The 20,458-nt window shown below is 40.0% G+C and overlaps 1 protein-coding gene across 3 annotated transcripts in view; it reads left to right on the top strand.

Moving 5' to 3' along the window:
• Usp8 (ubiquitin specific peptidase 8) overlaps window positions 1-20,458 on the top strand; it is a 111,607-nt gene that overhangs the window by 73,336 nt on the left and 17,813 nt on the right. For 2 of the 3 annotated variants that reach the window (XM_045156495.1, XM_045156496.1), the window contains exons 8-11: window positions 2,954-3,116; window positions 7,313-7,457; window positions 8,564-8,772; window positions 13,885-14,451. In XM_045156495.1, coding sequence (XP_045012430.1) covers window positions 2,954-3,116; window positions 7,313-7,457; window positions 8,564-8,772; window positions 13,885-14,451 — 1,084 coding nt within the window. The remainder of the gene's footprint in view (window positions 1-2,953; window positions 3,117-7,312; window positions 7,458-8,563; window positions 8,773-13,884; window positions 14,452-20,458) is intronic. The other variant, XM_045156498.1, reaches the window with a different exon arrangement.

Raw genomic sequence — 20,458 nt, 5'->3', positions numbered from 1 at the left:
ATGTCTCCAGCATTGGAAATGGTCCCTAATTATGTCATATTTTACCAGGCATGGTGGCACATGCCTTTAGTCCCAGCACTTGGAAGGCAGAGGTAGGAAAATCGCTGTTAGAGGCCAGCTTGGGACAACAAAATGGTTTCCAGTTCAACCTGGGCTAGAGTGAGACCTCACTTTGAAAAAACAAAACAAACAAAGAATGTCATATTTTACTTCTTTCTCACTTTATAGATCAAGTTTCTTGATCTCTTATAAAGATAGAGCTGTGAGACAATGTTTTATATTATTCTGTCTTTAAATTTTTTTTTTAATCCAAAGCCATTTGTTTGTGAATAAAAATTTTACTGGTCCTGCTCAGCTTGCTAGTTAAATACTGTAGTGCCTACTCCATGCTAAGTGCTTTGCTAAGCATACTAGTACCTCTTACCTGGAAAGTTGACCCAGTTATTCATTCAAATATTTACTGAGACTTGTATTGCGTTACTAGGGTTTTAAGTGCTGGAACTGAACTAGTGATCCAGTAAAAATCATTGCCTTTGTGGAACTTTGAGTTGAAGTGTACGGTGTGCTTGATGTTGAGTACTGTGAAGTGCCTGCCACGTATCTGTGTCTTAGGGAGGAACTTAAAGCTGGACAGTTAATAGAAATGAGGATGCAGATCCTGGGGGCCAGAGGAGACAGCAAGAGTAGAAGAGGTCCTTACACAGAAGCACACCTTAGTAAACCAAGAATTGCATAGAGGCCAGGGCCTGGAGTGAATGATTAAAGGTAACAGGTAGTTAGAGAAGAGAATGTTGGGGATAGGGGTATGTGACTGTCCATTGTAAGGACTTCAGCTTTTATGTGAGCAGATGAGATGAGCAGAGTATCTTAAGGTACAGTTGACTACTCAGAGTTGATTAAAGTAGCTATGTATAGATATAAGGCCCTGCCCGAGTTTTAACCAACTGTCACCTTGGGCATGCATATACCCATTATGCCTTTGGTTTAGCCTCTTCTTGGCCTTGATTGCCTCAGCTAGAAATTGGGGAAATGACTTCCTGGAGAGGTCATTGTAAGGAAAACCATGCCAGTATCTGCACACAATAATGCTGTGTATGTTAATGAACTTTTTTTTTAAATATTTTTTGTTCATTTTTTTATTTATTTGAGAGCGACAGACACGGGGAGAAAGACAGATAGAGGGAGAGAGAGAGAATAGGCGCGCCAGGGCTTCCAGCCTCTGCAGACGAACTCCAGACGCGTGCGCCCCCCTTGTGCATCTGGCTAACGTGGGACCTGGGGAACCGAGCCTTGAACCGGGGTCCTTAGGCTTCAAAGGCAAGCGCTTAACCGCTAAGCCATCTCTCCAGCCCGAACTTTTTTTTGTTGTTGTTGTTGTTGTTTTAGTTTTTCGAGGTAGGTTCTCACTCTAGCCCACACTAACCTGGGATTCACTGTGGAGTCTCAGGGTGGCCTCAAATTCACAGTGATCCTCCTACCTCTGCCTCCCAATTGCTGCGATTAAAGGCGTGTGCCACCGTGCCCGGCTGTTAATGAACATTTTTGCTATTTAGTTAATTATCTGTGTAGCGTAAGTGAACTTAAACTTGAGTGATGTTACTCAGGTGATCCCCCAGTTGTTTTTATTTGGCTGAGAGAGGTGCCCAGATGACTTCCTGTTTTCAGATTTGCTGCATCTTCCCCTACAAGAAAAGGCCCTGAAAAAGTAAAGAGGCAACCTACAGAATGGGAAAAAATCTTCACCAGCTATATATCTGATAGAGGATTAATATCTAGGATATACAAAGAACTCAAAAAGTTAAACAATAAGGAATCAAACAAGCCAATCAAAAAATGGGCTATGGAGCTAAATAGAGAGTTCTCAAAGGAAGAAATACGAATGGCATATAAGCATCTTAAAAAATGTTCTACGTCACTAGTCATCAGGAAAATGCAGATTAAAACTACATTGAGATTCCATCTCACTCCTGTCAGATTGGCCACCATCATGAAAACAAATGATCATAAATGTTGGCGGGGATGTGGAAAAAAAGGAACCCTTCTGCACTGCTGGTGTGAATGCAATCTGGTCCAGCCATTGTGGAAAACAGTGTGGAGGTTCCTAAAGCAGCTAGAGATTGCTCTACCATATGACCCAGCTATAGCGCTCCTAGGCTTATATCCAAAGGATTCATCTCATTTCCTTAGAAGTACATGCTCAACCATGTTTATTGCTGCTCAGTTTATAATAGCTGGGAAATGGAACCAGCCTAGATGTCCCTCAACAGATGAGTGGATAATGAAGATGTGGCACATTTATACAATGGAGTTCAACTCAGCGGTAAAAAAAAAATGAAGTTATGGAATTTGCAGAAAAATGGATGGACCTGGAAAGTATTATACTAAGTCAGGTAACCCAGGCCCAGAAAGCCAAGCGCCACATGTTCTCTCTCATATGTGGATCCTAGCTATAGATGACTGGGCTTCTGCGTGAGAATGAAAATACTTAGTAGCAGAGGCCAGTAAGTTGAAAAGGAGACATAAAGGGTGGAGAAAGGAAGGGAGGAGGATACTTAATAGGTTGATATTGTATATATGTAATTACAGTGATTGTAATGGGGAGGTAATATGATGGAGAATGGAATTTCAAACGGGAAAGTGTGGGGGTGGGTAGGGAGGGAATTACCATGGGATATATTTTATAATCATGGAAAATGTTAATAAAAATTAAAAAAAAAAGGCTCTGAATTGAGTCTACATCTTTCAGTCTTTAATAATTATGAGTATCACTTTCCAACATGCAGTAGTGAAAGGGTTAAATATTTTAAGTTATGTAATATCTTAATACACAGTCTGACTTTAGGAAGGAGCTTATGTAAAAGTTGATTATGGTGTGACTGTAGTGTTTTATGTAGTATTTGAGCTAGGATTTCTGGTCAACTTTTGTACCAATACAAATGTTAATACATTTCAGAGTCACTGCTAGTTGGATTGAAGCAAACCTCCCAGATGATTCTAAAGACATATGGAAGAAGAGGGGGAATGTGGATTATGTCATACTTCTTGATTGGTTTAGTTCTGCAAAAGATTTACAGCTTGGAACAACTCTTCAGAGTCTGAAAGACGCACTCTTCAAGGTTAGCAAGTTTATTTGTTAGTTTACTATAACTGAAAGCTTTGTCTGGTTGTTTAGGAAAGCACTGTAGACTTGAAATTTCCCTTAAGGACTAAAAGATGCCATGATTTAATAAAATTGAATTTTTAAAGTTTATATTTTAGGAATGGGGGAGATAGCTTAGTGGTTAAGGTGCTTGCCCATAAAGCCTAAGGACGCAGGTTTGATTCCCCAGAATCCACGTTAGCCAGATGCACAAAGTGGCACATGCATCTGTAGTTCATTTGCAGTGGCTGGAGACCCTGGCATACCCATTTTCTCTATCTGCTTCTTTCTCTTTCTCTAATAAGTAAATAAATTAAAATTGTTTTTTTATTTTTATTTTTTTAATTCTGTTTTATTTATTTATTTGAGAGCGACAGACAGGGAATGAAGCTGATAGAGAGCGAGAGAATGGGCGCGCCAGGGCTTCCGGCCACTGCAAACGAACTCCAGACGCATGTACCCCCTCGTTAAGCCATCTCTCCAGCCCTCACATTATTTTTTGACATTAATGTATTTTACATAAATCAGTTTATTATTATCTGGTGGCTCAAGACAAACATTTAAAACACAAACTTTAAAAAAATAATTTTAGGGCTGGAGAGATGGCTTAGCGGTTAAGCGCTTGCCTGTGAAGCCTAAGGACCCCGGTTTGAGGCTCGGTTCCCCAGGTCCCACGTTAGCCAGATGCACGAGGGGGTACATGCGTCTGGAGTTCGTTTGCAGTGGCCGGAAGCCCTGGCGCGCCCATTCTCTCGCTCTCCCTCTATCTGTCTTTCTCTCTCTGTCTGTCGCTCTCAAATAACTAAATAAAAAATGAACAAAAAATACTTTAAAAAAATAATGTGAATTTTTTTGTTTTATGAATTAGAATATGAAACATAAGTGAAGGGGAAAAGATTGATATACTTCATAAAATTAGATGAAAAATTAAGATTAAGAGACAGAAGACAATTTTTTTTTTTTTTTTTTTTTTGCAGGCACATGCCTTTAATCCCAGCACTTGGAAGTCAGGGGTAGGAGGATTACCATTAGTTCAATGTCACTCTACATAGTGAATTCCAGGTCAGCCTGGGCTAGAGCAAGACCCTACCTCCAAAATAAAATAAAATAAAAAAAGTTTATTATTATTGTAACAGACACATTGTGTTTGTTTCATTTGGTTTTATTTTTTAAGACATAGACATAGTTTCTCCGTGTATCCCAAACTAGCCTGGAACTCACAATACCTCAGCCTCCCAAGCATGAGATAATAAGTATGTACCACCACTCCAGGCCATTCAGACATTTCAATCCCCAGGCTGAGGAGGTAGCTCGGCAAGGCCTTGGAGGTGAGCCATAGCACTGCAAAACACAAATAAGTAGATAACTCATGTAAAATCTGGAGAGATTTTCCACATAAATAAGAAAAAATACTTAGAAGCAATAAGGTAGTGATGGATATAGTCATAAACAGAAGAGGAAATAAAGGAGGCCCAACCATAAAAAGTGATGAGCTTTGCTGGTATCAGATAAATGCAAATTAAAATGACTGCCTTCACTGATTAACAGATATGAAAAAGTAGTACTCAACCTAATAACACTGAGTAGGAAACATGTGGTAAGAATAAAATTTATGCTGCTGGTATGGAGGTCAAGTGATGGAACATTGTCCTCTAGTAGACCAGTCATAAATGCCTTAAAGGTTTATGCTTTAACATAGGAATACAGAAATAAACTCAAACATGGGTTGATTATATGGATCTGTCTGTAGTCAACTACCTTTGACCTACAGAAGAGGCAGTTTCATAATATTCAGCCTAGAGTACACAAACATTTAGTGTATGACGAAGGTGACATAACAAATTCGTGAAAAGCAGATGGAGTGAAATGGTCAAGAGCCAACTGTGAACTTCAAAAGTAATAGAAAGTGGATATCTACTTTATTTGTTAGACCATTCTATATTCTAAAGTATGAAACCAAGGTATAATTGTGTAAAGTGGACGAAGCTACTAAAGGAAGCACTTGTATTTTTAATTACTTTGATCTCAAGCCAGGTTGCCATAGAGGAAAATCAGTGCATTTAACTACAAAAATACCACAGAGTGGGATGTGGTGGTGCACACTTGTTACCCTAGCACTTAAAATGATGCAAAAGGATCACAAATTCAAGGCTAGCCTGGGATACACAGCAAGCTTATGCCTCACCCAAACCCAAAAACTCCTTCCATATATACAGTAATAATCAAGTGTGTGTGTATGGGAGAGATAAAGGGAGGGAGGGACCTTGTATAATATATGGCAAAGATCCATTTTACCTAGAGCATTTATTTCAAAGAAAGTAGCAAATAACTTGAGCTAGGATGGCTCAGCAGTTAAAAGCATTTGCTTGCAAAGCCTAGTGGTCCAAACTTGATTTCCCAGTACCCACATAAAGTCAGGCACAAAAAGTGGCACATGAGTTCATCTGGAGTAGCAAGAGACCTTGATGTGCCCATACACATGCACATATGCATGCAAATAAACTAATCCCAGCATTGTGGACCCTAAGTAGGAGGATTGCCATGAGTTCCAGGTCAGCCTGGACTAGAGTAAGACCTTGCCTAAAGAAAACAAAACAAGCTGGGCGTGGTGGCGCACACCTTTAATCCTAGCACTAGGGAAGCAGAGGTAGGAGGATTGCTGTGAGTTCAAGGCCAGTCTGATACTACATAATGAATTCCAGGTCAGCCTGGGCTAGAGCAAAATCCTACCTCAAAAAAGAAAGAAGGGAAAGGAAAGGCAAATAACTATAGTAAAATGGACAAAAGGTCAGGTTAAGTCATAGAACAATAAAAATAGTAAACATGAGAAAGTTTTCAGTCTCACTAGTGAGGAAATGCTAACTAAACAAGATACCATTTTATATCCACTAATTAGAAAACATGCATAGAGATTTATAATGAACATGTTCATGTGTTTTGGTGTATAATTGGAGCAGCCTTTTTGAAAGACAGTTTGATATATCCTACCATTAAACCAACAGCTCTACTCCATCTTTAGTACTCATTATGAAGATTACCAATATATATTAAAAGCCTTAAGGTGTTTTTGTTCTGGGCTGGGGACATAGCTCAGTGGTAGGTCATTTGCCTAGTATGTATGAGGCTGTAGGTTCAATCCCCTGTACCAAACAAATTAATACTTTAATTGAATGTTCTGTACCTTTGCTTAGTAACTCCATTTTTGGAGATTTTTCCTAAGGGAGGTGACCATGTTCATGAATAAGGAAGGGTTTTCGATGTTTATCTCAGCACTGCTTATAGTTAAATGGAGGGAGGAGAAATACTTAAGTGACTGAGTTCTGAGGTGTGTGTGTGTGTGTGTGTGTGTAATGATAACACCTCATTATAATGATACAGCTATATTAATAAGAAATATTTATATAAGGGAAAAGCAGCATCATAAGAGTTCCATTGTTTTGTAAAAATGAAACTTGAAGGTTGAAGGTTAAGGTGCTGGCCTGCAAAGCCTAAGGACTCAGGTTTGATTCCCCAGTAACCACATAAAGCCAGATGCACAAAGTGCCACATGCCTCTGGAGTTCATTTGCAGTGCCATTCTATCTTCTGTCAAATAAATATTTTAAAATTAAGAAAAACACAAAATTTGAAAAGATGTGTGTATATAGGTAGAAAACTGTCATAGGAATAAACTCCAAAATGTTGAAGTACTACCTCTGAGCAGTGAATAGTTTTATTTTATATTTATGTGTCCTTAAAATTTTTATTTATTTATTTATTTATTTAAGAACAAAAGGGAGAAAGAGAGAGTGAGAGGAGGAGGCAGATAGAGAGAGAATGGACGCACCAGGGCATCCAGCCACTGCAAACAAACTCCAGACTTGTACATCTGGTTTATGTGTGTACTGGGGTCCCTAGGGTTCACAGGCAAGCATCTTAACCACTAAGCCATCTCTCCAGCCCTTTATATGTATTTTAAATGCTCTTCTAAGACTGTGGATTACTTGTATATTTCTTAAAATCTGATATATCTATACATATCTATTATTTCATTTAATGTTGAATATGAATTTAATTCTCATTCTGCTTTATTCTGTAGAAGATGAGACTTGCCTGAACGAGAGCAATTCTGCATATGTTTTTTGCTGTCAAAAGAATGTTACCATAGTAATGATAACATTTCCTTATTTTGCAGTGGGAAAGTAAAACTGTCCTGCGCAATGAGCCTTTAGTTTTAGAAGGAGGCTATGAAAACTGGCTCCTTTGCTATCCACAGTATACAACAAATGCTAAAGTCACTCCACCTGCACGAGGCAAGAATGAAGAGGTGTCTATCTCATGTATGTATGTGAGAAGGTTTTGTGTAAAATTGCTTTGGCACAATACCAAACAGGTCATGTGTTCAGGATAACATTCTTGGTTATATGCATCTTTGTTCTATTAAATAATCAGTTTTGTTTCCAGGTAATGTGATACTGCCTGGAAGCTTTGTTTCTTTGTTTGTTTCTTGCTTGCTTGCTTGCTTGCCTGCCTGCCTGCCTGCCTGCCTTCTTTCTCTCTCTCTCTCTTTCTTTCTTTCTTTCTTTCTTTCTTTCTTTCTTTCTTTCTTTCTTTCTTTCTTTATTTGTTTTTGAGGAAGGACCTCGCTGTAGCCCAGGCTGACCTAGAACTTGCTCTGTAGCCCAGACCAGCTTCATACAGCAGTTCTCCTACCTCAGCTTTTGATTACTGGGATAAAAGGTGTGAGCCATCAAGCCTGGCCATATTTTCTTTAAGACTTGGTTGATTGTCATTTCATTTATGCTTAACTATCACATATACTTGACAGTGCATTTTGGGAACTGGAACGATTGCTCAGTGGTTAAAGCACTTGCCTACAAAGCCTAACAGTCCAAGTTCTATTCCCTAGTACCCATGTAAAGCCAGATGCACAAGGCAGCATCTGGAGTTCATTTGCAGAGGCCCTGGTGCACTCTTTCTGTATTTCTGCCAGGTGTGGTGATGTACACCTTTAATCCCAGCACTTAGGAAGCAGAGGTAGGAGAATTGCTATGATTTTGAGGCCAGCCTGAAACTGCATAGTGAATTCCAGGTCAGCCTGGGTTAGAGTGAGACCCTGCCTCAAAAAAAATATATATATTTTTTTTTGGCCTGGAAAGATGGCTTAGCAGTTAAGGAAGGCACTTGCCTGCAAAGCTTGAGGACCCAGGTTCAATTCTCAAGTACCCACATAAGCCAGATACACTAAGTGGTACATGCATCTGGAGTTTGTTTACAGTGGCTAGGGGCCTTGGTTTGCCCATTTTTTCCTCTCTCTGCCTCTTTCTCTCTCTCAAATAAATAAAAGAAATTTTTTAAAAAAGTATTATTGTAAATTCATTTCATATAAATGCAATTTATGAAGTTTGCATTCTTAAATCATGTATTATTCTTTTGGATATTTTAGTGGATTTTACTTATCCCTCACTGGAAGAACCAGTTCCCTCTAAACTTCCTGCTCAGTTGCCACATCCTTCTATGAGAGTAGATGAAAATACAGAATTGACAAATGATCAAGAGAGAAGAATGAAGCCACCAACTGGACCAGATGCTGCATCCAAAGCTGATGTTTCACCCATAATTCAGCCAGTGCCTATTATAAAGAGTGTCCCACAGGTATTGGCTACACTTTTTAAATAACATTATTTTCTCTTCTAATATTATGTAATATACAAATGAAGTTTTATTATATATAACCTTAATATCTTGGAAAAGATCAGAAGCATCTTAGCACTTTTAGTTAAATTCAGCTCTGTTGCCATAGCTTCACTGGATGATTCAGACTTGATACCTAGCTGGTGACCATATTCTACAACCAGTACCAGTAAAAGTTTGTATTCCACAGTTAACCAGAACATTTTTTGTTGTAATTTGACTAGCAGTTTAAATGTCCCTCAGCTGGGGATTGGTTACAGGACTGTCTTAAGAAAATAAAATTATTAGATGTTCAGTATTTATATATAACTTACACACATCCTCCCATGTACTCTTAAGTCATCTGTATTACTTTTTAAAAAATTAATTAATTAATTTATTTATTTATTTATTTGTGAGAGAAAGAGAATGGGCATACCAGGACCTCCAGCCACTTCCAACAAACTCCAGGCATATGTGCCACTTGGTGCATCTGGTGTATGTGGGTCCTAGGTAATCACACCTGGGTCCTTTGGCTTTGCATGCAAGCACCTTAACTGCTAAGCCATCTCTCCAGCTCCTCTTCTAGATTACTTTTGATACAATATAAATACTATGTAAATAATTGTTTGTAGAGTGATGATGATAAATCTACATGTTTAGTGTTGATGCAATTAAAAAAAAATTAGCTGGGCATGGTAGCACATGCCCTTAATCCCAGCACTCAGGAGACAGCTGTAGGAGGATCACTGAGCTCAAAGCCAACCTGGAACTACAGAGTGAGCTCCAGGTAAGCCTGAGCTAGAGTGAGACCCTATTTCAGAAAACCAAAAATAAAAACAAAATATTTTTTCTGCCTGCCTGTATTTACACATCAAAGATACAGAATGTCAGTATTTTGGTTTTAAAACAATATTTTAGTTTTATTTCATTTGAATTTGAGACTTCAACAATAGTTATTTAAAACTTTTCTAAGTTAATTGATTTTTTTATTGACAACTTCTGTAATTATAGACAATAAACCATGATAATTCCTTCCCTTTCCCCTTTGCAACTCTCCATCATATCCCTTCCCCCCCTCCCCGCCCCCCCCCCCCCCCCCCCCCCCCGGTCAATCAATCTCTCTCTTATTTTGATGTCATCATCTTTTCCTCCTATTATGGTGGTTTTGTGTAGGTAGTGTCAGGCACTGTGTGGTCATGGATATCCAGGCCATTTTGTGTCTGGAAGATGCATCGTAAGAAGTCCTTCTTTTGGCTCTTTCATTCTTTCCACCACCTCTTCTGCAATGGACCCTGAGCCTTGGAAGGTGTGATAGTGATGTATCAGTGCTGAGCACTCCTCTGTCACTTCTTCTCAGCCCCATGGTGCCTTTTGGAGTCATCTCAAGGTCACTGCCATCTGAAAAGAAAAGCTTCTCTAACCAAAAGTGAGAGTAGCCTTAATATGTTGGTATGAAGTTAAGAGAAGTCTTACCGAGCAGTTTGGTGAGCATAGTATATACATTTAGCCAAACACCAGCAGACAGTATACCCCTAAGGCTTTCCCTGTCATAGGCTTTCAGTATCAGGCATGTATTCCCTCCTGTGGAGCAGGCTTCTAGTCCAATTAGAGAGTAGGTGGTTTCCCTCATGACAGACATGCCACTATTGCACCCACTGGCTTATTTGGCCTGGCTGACCAAATTTAAGGCTTGCAGTGTCCACTGTTGGGTATCTCCACTGGTGATTTCTCCCTCTTCCATTGAACTGCATACTGCATAGCTTTTTCCAGCTTTCTGTCAGCTGGTCTGCATAGAAGAGGTTTTTAAGCTCAGCTCTAGCAGGATTTCTCAGTGACCTTGCAGCCCAAGTATGTCTTTAGCAGTAGGGTCTTACCATCTATTCCTGGTGGGAAACCAAGAGCCTCAGCATTGGTCTGTAATGTTTTGGGGATATCAGGGACCTCCCTGGCCAATAACTCACTGGAAGGCATCCCATCTCTGGCACTGAGAATTTCTAGTAACAATCTATGGCTTCTGAGTGTTCTATTATCCAGAAAAGTAGGATTCCATGTGACTTATTCATACTCTGTTAGACTTTGATTAACCTTCCCTCCACCCTTCCTTTACTTAATCTTTCCCCCTGACCTCACCTAGGCCTTTCCACCTGCTGTTTAAAACTTAACGAAGATGTTCAAATAAAAGTCACAGCCTTTTCTTGCTAGGTTCCATCTGAAGAAAGATTGGCTAAAACTGTCCTGTGCATTTTCCAATAAAAAGTTTTTGCATTCATTTCTAATTGTTCCCAGATAATATATAATATTTCATATTTGAACTGGGTAACGTTGATTTTTAGGACAGCTTATTATTAGAAAACTTGCTAATTGTTGTTTTGTTACAAACTAAGTTTCCTTTCTTTTTTTTATTTTTTATTTTTTTGGTTTGTTTGTTTTCAAGGTAGGGTCTCACTGTAGCCCAGGCTGACATGGAATTCACTAGTTTCAGGGTGGTCTTGAACTCATGGTGATCCTCCTACCTCTGCCTCCCAAGTGTTAGGGTTAAAGGTATGCAGGCATGCGCCACCACGTCTGGCCTCTAAGTTTCCTTTCTACATTTTAAAAAGTTGCCTAATAGTTCATATGGTATCTTAAGACTTAAAGTTTGCTGCTGTTGTTTTCTTTTTTTTTTTTTTATTTTCAAGGTAGGGTTTTGCTTTAGCCCAGGCTGACCTGGAATTCACTTGGTATTCTCAGGGTGGCCTCAAACTCACTGTGATCCTCCTACTTCTACCTCCCTAGTGCAGAGATTAAAGGCGTGAGCCACCACTCTTGGCCCTCTTTTTTTTTGAGGTAAATCCAGGCTGACCTGGAATTCACTAGGTGGTCTCATTGTAGCCTGGTACTCACAGGGATCCTTCTACCTCTGCCTCCCTAGTGCTGGGATTAAAGGTGTGCACCACCTTGCCCAGCTTAAACAAGTTTGTTTTTTTTTTTAATGTAAATTTAAGAAGTTAAAAAGAAATTTTGTTACTGTACATTTCTTTCTGTTACAGCTTATTTGTATAATTTGTCACATGGATTTTGAGGCCTATTTCTTGATATTAGCCAACAGGCTGAGCAGTAATTGAGGAAAATTTCCATATGAATGTTTCTCATATGAGTAAGGTAGATTCCTATATGCTTAGAAAGTGAGACCTTACAAAAATCAGTCACAGAATCAGACAGACCACCAGCATGATTGCTGTACTCATACTCATATGGCAGCGCAGAGCAAGGGAAAGCAGTGCTAGCGGAGGGTAGCCCTCTTCATGAGATAGCATTTCATTGGGCTTTAAACGCCCAGTAGGGTTTATAGATGCAAAGGACAAGTTAAAAACAATATGATTAAAGGCACAAGGGCTGGGATCAGAGAATAGGTCTATGTTGGAGAGAGCCGAATGTGATAATAGGTACCTTGGCACGATAGACAAGAGTCATCCAGAGAGGCCTGCATTAGATTTGAACTTAATCTTATAGGGATCAAATAAAAGAATTTTAAGTATGAAAGTAAATTGAATATAGCCATGCCCTTTTTTTTTTTTTTTTTTGAGGTGGAGTTTCACTTTAGGTCAGGCTGGCCTTGAACTCATTCTGTAGCCTCAGGCTGGCCTTGAAGTCATAGTGACTGAACCTGTGACCTTGGCATTATTTGCCCGACTCTGACCCATTGAGCCAACAGGCCACCACACCCATTCATAGTGTATTTTGATCACAATCACTTCCCTACTTTGTTTTGTCTGCTAAACCCCTTTCCACTGAATCCCTTCTTTCTAACTAGTTCCTCATCTATTTTGATTTTTTCTTTTTTTTTTTTCTGAGGTAGGGTCTCACTCTAGCCCAGGCTGACCTGGAATTCACTACAAAGTCTCAGGGTGGCTTCTAACTCATGGAGATCCTCCTACCTCTGCCCCCTGAGTGCTGGGATTACAGGCGTGCACCAACACACCCACCACCTTTTTTTTTTTTTTAATTTTTGCCCTTCTTCATTATCCATGACAATGGGTCCAATATTATACAGATCTACACAATATTGTACAATATTATGCAGATCACAACAGCCACTGTGAGGACATAGGTGCAACAGTCACTTCATATCCAGATGATAGCATTCCAAGTGCTCCTCCACATCCTTTGGCTCTTACATTCTTTCTATCCCTTCTTCTGCAATGTTTCCTAGCCTTGGGGGGCATGACAGTGATGGTTAATTTAGCACTGATCACACAACCCCTTCATGAGTTGTTTGTTGTTTTTTTTTTTCCTCAATGTTTACTACCCTTAATGAGTTTTAAGTCTTCCCCAGTAGTCATGGATATTGGCAAAAAGAAGCTACTGTGACCAAAATCAAGAGAAGCACTAATCTGTGAACATTACACGTAAATTTTTAGAGGGTAAAATATCCTCTTAGCCAGACAGTTGTAGTAGCTTCTTTCCTAGGACCTTCCCAGCCAGAGGCTTTGACTAGGTTTTCAGTACCAGGCATGACTGGTCCCTCCTGTGAAATGCACCTCAAATCCAACTCAAGAGCAGTTGGTTACTCCCGTAAGTAACATCCACTTTTGCACCAGTGGGAACCTCTTGCCTGGCTGGGCAGTTGTATAGGCAACAGCATTGCTATTGCTTAAGACTGTTGAGAACTTTTCTCATACAGCAGCCTGCATAGCACTTTCCAGCACTGTGTCAGCTAACCAGCAGGGAGGAAACATCTAGACTGGTTTCAGCTTGATTTTTCAGTGTCCTGCAAATGAAGCCTAAGTTGCAAGTTTGTAAGGGAAATCATAAATTAATTTTTGGCTATATTGGGCTTGAGATATATATGTGTGGCCCTCTAATGGAGATAGTGAGAAGAGAGTTGGATTGTAGAAATGGAACTTCATGTATGCCAGGTCTAGGCTATGTGACTAAGCATGAAGATATCAATAACTCTTGAGCATATAGAACACCTCAGTGAATGATAAATGTAACTGGTTATAATCTTGAATGTTGCTGAGGCTGGAGGATAGCCAGGGCTATAATCAAGACCCTATCTCAAACACAAAGAAACAGAAGGCATGTTTTGCTCTGTTTGTGTTTCTCTAGATTGATCGTTCTACAAAACCAGCAGTCAGGTTTCCTGAAGATCATAGAATCAAATCTGAAAGTACTGAACATGAGCGTCCATCTCCTCAGAATGGACAGGTTCTTCCTGATCGTTCCACCAAGCCAGTGTTCCCACCTGCAAATGCCATGCTGACAGATGAAGAAAAAGCTTGTATTCATGCAGAAACTGCTCTTCTTTTGGAGAAAAGCAAACAGGAGAAAGAACTGAGGGAAAGGCAACAGGAAGAACAGAAAGAGAAGCTAAAGAAGGAAGAACATGACCACATAGCTAGAGAGAAACAAGAAGCTGGAGACAATCAGCCCAAAGCAAAGGATGGAACAGAGAAGCGAGAAAATGAGCAAGCCAAGAAAGAAGATAAAGAACCCTCCTCAAAGAGAGTCAAAGAAGTAACAGGAATAAAAAGACAAAGTAAAAGTGAACATGAGACTTCTGATGCCAAGAAATCTGTGGATGATAGGGGGAAAAAATGTCCAACTCCAGAAATGCAGAAAAAGTCGTCAGATGTGCCCCCTGCACCTGTGTCAGGAGAGTCAAGCACAGGCAAGGTAAACGAACTAAATAGTCGCATTGCCAACCAAGTAACATTCGTGTGTATAAGAAGATGGCACAGTGGTGTGGGGGTGACAGACTGTCCTGATCCGTCCACTCTTGCCCTCCTGCTCTCTTGAGGCCAGTGGAATACATCAAATAAGCAGTTAGCAGTGGAACTGTCTTTCGTGTTTATAAATGCAATGTGTATTTCACAATTGAAGTAAATAGCTACATTTTTTGTTTTAGTGTTTAGAGTATGATCAAAAGACTGGAATGAAATGCAGTCTCATTATGGAGGAGTCGGGTGTCAGTATTTGTACAGCCAAGTACCTGCTCAGAATATGTGTAAATCAGTAGCATCTTAAATAACCTAATATTTATCTTTGTATGTAATCATATTTTTAGTTCTATAACATTTTGTTTCTTACAGTTCCTTTTTATTTATTTTAAAAATACTTTATTATTTATTTAGTTATTTCCAAAGAGAAAGAGAGAGAATGGGAATGCCAGGGCCTCCAGCCACTGCAAACAAATTCTAGGTGCATGTGTCACTTTGTGCATCTGGCTTTATGTGGGCACTGGGAAATCAAATCTAGGTGGTTAGGCAGTGCAGTCCTTAACCGCTGGACCATCTCTCTTCAGCCCACGGTACCTTTTTTTTAAAAAATAAAGTTGTTCATTTATTTATTTATTTGAGAGTGACAGACAGAGAAAAAGAGGCAAATACACAGAGAGAGAGAATGGACGCACCAGGGCCTCCAGCCACTGCAAACGAACTCCAGATGTGTGTGCCCCCTTGAGCATCTGGCTATCGTGGGTCCTGGGGAATTGATCCTCAATCTGGGGTCCTTAGGCTTTACAGGCAAGCGCTTAACCGCTAAGCCATCTCCAGCCCCACAGTAGTTTTGAATTAATGTTTTTCTTGATTACATGCGTAAAATTGATTTCCATAATTTTGGGATGTATTTTTATTGTTACTGTTTTCCAGTCTAATAATATACTTTCCCCTCCATTATGCAATTAATAGTGTCTTTCCTTTCTGAACACTAAAATAAAAAATAAATTTTAAAATATTTTATTTATTTATTTATTTGAGAGAGAGAGAGGAAAGAGACAGATAAAGAGAATGGGCATGCCAGGGCCTCCAGCCACTGCAAATGAAGTGTAGACACATGTGCCACCTTGTGCATCTGGCTTATGTGGGTATTGGGAATTGAACCTGGGTCCTTACACCTTACAGGCAAGTGCCTTAACCACTAATCCATCTCTCCAGCCCTCAAAAATATTTTTAAAAATTTATTTGCAAGGGGAAAGAGAGAATGAGATAATGGATGGACATACCAGGGCCTCTAGCTACTGCAAACAAACTCTTAGCTTATGCATGACTTTGTGCATCTGGCTTCAGGTGGGTACTGGGGAACAAACACAGTTTGTTATTGTTAGCCCCTCCCCTTTCTTTTTTCAAGCTATGGTTTTTCTGTAGCCCAGGCTGACCTGGAAGTCCTTCTGCCTCTGCCTCACAAGTGCTGGGATTAAAAGCATGCATCACCATGCCCGGTAATTTTCATACTTTTCAAATAGTATTTGAGGTATATTACCAAAATTAATAGTTCCTATTATGCTGTGCTTAGGGAACCACTAGTAGCAGAAATAATAGGTACTACTAGTTGGGTACAGTGGCACATGCTTGTGTTCACAGCTTTTTCAGGAGGCTGAGGCAAGAAGATCACTTTATTGCATATGAGTTAAAGACCAGCTTAGACAGTACAGTGATACTCCATTTCAAAATAAAGCTAAGCAAAATACAGTTTTAAATTAGTACTGAGAACTTGGTTATTGTTGTTAGAAACTTGACGGTGGCTTTTGGCTTTTGGAACTTATTTGAGGGAGAAATAAGGAAGGATTTGAAATGTTAGCCTAAGAGACGCCTTGTGTCTTGCCTACGTGGGGGATGGAATTGATACTCCAGAGACTTGTCACTGGTTAAAATTTTCGGACTTGGAGACTTGTCACTGACTAGAGTTGTGGTATTTGGAGCTATAGAATTTGATATCCCCCCCTGCCCCCCTTTTTCAGCATGAACCACCACACCCTGCACTATTATTTATTTAGGTATTTATTTGTTTGAGATTGGGTGGGGGAGAATTGGGCACAACAGGGCCTCTAACCACTGCAAACTCCAGATACATGCACCACCATGTGCATCTGGCTTACGTGGGACCTGGAGAATTGAACCTAGGTTCTTAGGCTTCACAGGCAAGTGCCTTAACTGCTAAACCATTTCTCCAGCCCTGCCCAGTTTGTTTTAAATCTTGTATTGGTTAAATATTTCCCAGTGCCATAGTTTACATTGTAAATGTTTATTGTGTCATTATGGTTTTTGTTTTGTTTTGTTTTAAATTTTGTTTATTTATTTGTGTGAGAGTGACAGACAGAGTGAGAAAGAGGCAGAGAGGGGGAGAGAGAGAGAATGGATGCACCAGGGCCTCTGGCCACTGCAAACTAACTCTAGATGCGTGCACCCCCTTATGCATCTGGCTAACGTGGGTCCTGGGGAATAGAGCCTCAACTGGGGTCCTTAGGCTTCACAGGTAAGCCCTTAACGGCTAAGCCATCTCTCCAGCCTTGTTTTGTTTTGTTTCGTTTCGTTTTGTGGCATTATGGCTCAGTTAAAAGACCTTGAACTATGGGGATGTTTGAACACCACTGGGATTGATAAAAACTATGGGGATGTTTAAAGTTGGACTCAATGCATTGCATTTTACATCATGGATGGTTATCAGTTTATGGGGGCCAGGGGTGGAGTGTGGTGATTTGACTCAGGTGTCACTCCTCATAAACGTATGTGTTCTCAATGCTTAGGTCCCCAGCTGGTGGCAGTTTGGGAATTGGATCCTCCTGGAAGCAGTATATTGTTGAAGGCAGGCTAATTGGTGTTAATAGCCAGCTTCCCCTTGCCAGTGTTTGGCACATACTCTGCTGCTGCTGTCCACCTGATGTTGAACAGGAGGTGATATCCACCCTCTCCTCATGCCATCATTTTCCTCTGACATCATGGAGCTTTCCCTTCAGTCTATAAGCCAAAATAAACCCTTCCCCCCACAACATTTCTTATGCCACAAAGATTCCAGTGCCCTATTATAGTCATTCTTACAACCAGCAGAAAGCCCCAGGCACATTGAATCTATTCTGTCTCCATTGATCTGCAGATGGCCTTTTGTACCTTCTTTCACCTAGCATGATTTTAAAAAATATATTTATTTATGAGAGTGGGGAGAGAAGGAGGCAGAGAGTATAGGTGTACCAGGGCCTCTAGCCACACTGTAAACAAACTCCCGATCCATGTGCTACTATGTGCATCTGGATTACGTGGGTTCTGGGTAATCGAGTCTGGGTCCTTATACTTTGCAGGTAAGTGCCTTAACCATTAAACCATCTTTGTAGCCCTAGCATGATTTTTTATATGAATCTGTATTATAGCTTGTTCTTTGTATAGCTGAGGATCAGGTATGCACATACTACTTCTGATTTATCAGGTGACTGGCATTTGGATTCTTCTCCTTTGGGGTTAGTTTGGTTAATGCTACTGTGAACATTTGTATGTAAGTCTTTGTGTGAAAATATATATCCATTTCTTTTTTAAAAAAATTTATTTGCAAGGAGAGAGAGAGAATGAGTGAGTGAGTGTGTAGGCCTGCCAGCGCCTCTAGCCACTGTAAATGAATTACAGATACCTGTGCTACTTTGTGCATCTGGCTTTATGTGGGTACTAGGGAATCGAACCCAGGTTGTTGGGTTTTATAGGCAAACACCTTAATCGCTGAGCCATCTCTAGCTCCTCCATTTCTTCTTCTCCCCACCCCCCCAGGTAGGGTCTCACTCTAATCCAGGCTAACCTGAAATTAACTATGTAGACTCAGGGTGGCCTTGAACTTCTAAAACCTGTGCCTTCCAAGTGCTGGGATTAAAGGCCTGTGCCACCATGCCCGGCCCCCTGCATTTCTTTTGAGTAGATACTGAATAGAAGTTGTTCAAAAAAAAAAAAAAAAACTCTTGCCAAATGTTTTTCTAATGTGGTTGCCTCATTTTACACCTCCTTTATCAGTATGAGAGGATTCTCATTCTCTACATTCTGGCCAGTACTGTTATTTCTTTTTTGTTGTAATATTGCAGTGAATGTGAAGTTGTAGCTCATGGTTTTAATATGCATTTCCAGAATGACTAATGATATCTAGCATTTCTAGTTCTAAGGTAGTCCAGACTGGCCTTGTATTCCTGATCATCTTTGATGGAATGTGTATTCAAATAAGAGCCAATTTTCAATTAGTTACTACCAGCTTTTACCTAATTTTATGAGTTAATGGCATTCTGGATACAAATGCTTTGTTGGAAATGTGATTTATAGGGGCTAAGCAGAGGGATTTCTCTGTGCTTGACACACAGACATGAGGACATAATTTCTTACCCTCAACCCCATGTAAAAGCCGGGCACTGTGATATGCCCAGCACTGGGGAGGTGAAGACGAAGATTCCTTGGGTTTGCTGGCTAGCTAGTCTAGTCAAATCAGGGAGGCTTAGCAAGAGATCAAGTCTCAAAAAGAGGGGTAGCAACTGAGGAAGACACATGATGCTGACCTCTGGCCTCATATGTACATGTGCATCTGCATACACAGATATAAGCATACATAGCACACATGTTCCAATGTTTTTAAAAGGAAATATGATTTGAAAATACTTTTCTCCACTCCATGCATTGTGTTTTATTTCCTTAAGGGAGTCTTTAAGCACAAAAGTTTTTGTGAGCAAATGCAACCTGTCAATTTATTCTTGTGTGAGTCTTGCTGTTGTTTTTGCATCTAAGGAAATTTCTTCCTAATTCAAAGTTATAATATAGTAATTCTTCAGTTTTTGCAATGTTAGATCTTACAGTTACATCTCTGTCCTTTTGAGTTAATTTTTTGTGTATGCAGAGTGTCCCTTTATCTGTGCCTTCTCTTTCCTTAGTTTCAGTCGCAATCAAACCCAATCTGAAAGTAGTAAGTGTGAATTCCAGAAATAATAAACTTTAAAATAACTTATAGTATATCATTGTTATATTTTATTAGTTATAGTTAATTTTTGTTTTGGAGGTAGGGTTTCACACTAGCCCAGGCTGATCAGGAATTCACTATGTAGTCTCAGGGTGGCCTTGAACTCACAGTGATCCTCCTACCTCTGCCTCCCAAATGCTGATATTAAAGGCATGTGCTGCCATGCCCAGCATTATGCTTAATTTCTTATAGTGCCTACTTTATAAATTAAACTTGATCATATGTATTTGTGTGTCTAGTAAATAGAAACAGGTTTCTGTGCTGTCTGTGGCTATAGGATCCACATCTTCCCAGTGAATAAGAGAGGGTTACTAATAAAGATCTTATTCATCGTTTTTGTTTTTGTTTTTGAGTTAGGGTCTCACTGTAGCACAGGCTGGCATGGAATTAACTATGCACTCTCAGGCTGGCCTCAAACTCATAGCAGTCCTCCTACCTCAGCTTCCCAAGTGCTAGGATTAAAGGCATGTGCCACCACATCTGACTGGTTCCTTTTTTTTGGTTTTTCGAGGTAGGGTCTGGTTGTAATCTGCAGGATGATAGGCAGGTGTTGGGGCAGCGAGATTTGGGTGACGATTGTTCAGGTCTATGATAGCAGCGCCCTCTAGAGGTAAGTCCTGAGAACACACTTCTGTTGGGACTGTTGAGTACTAAACCGGATTTCTGGACTGGACTATAAGTCTCTGCTTAAGCATAAAAGATGTTAGCACTGAATGTATGTCAGGGTAGTCTTGAATTCACATCAATCCTCCCACCTCTACCTCCCGAGTGCTGGGATTAAAGGTGTGCACAACCACGCCTGGCTTTGCTTGCTATTTTTATTATTTTTTAAGTTAAATGTCCTTTTTATTTGTTTAGTTAGTTAGTTCAGACAGAGAGAAGGAAAGAGCGTGAGAATGGGCATGCCAGAGTCTTTAGCCACTGCAAACTT

The sequence above is a fragment of the Jaculus jaculus genome, chromosome 8 (assembly GCF_020740685.1).
Source record: "Jaculus jaculus isolate mJacJac1 chromosome 8, mJacJac1.mat.Y.cur, whole genome shotgun sequence".
Classification (NCBI taxonomy): domain Eukaryota; kingdom Metazoa; phylum Chordata; class Mammalia; order Rodentia; family Dipodidae; genus Jaculus; species Jaculus jaculus.
The sequence above is the reverse complement of the archived record's forward strand: the minus strand, read 5'-3'. Positions and strand labels throughout refer to the sequence as shown.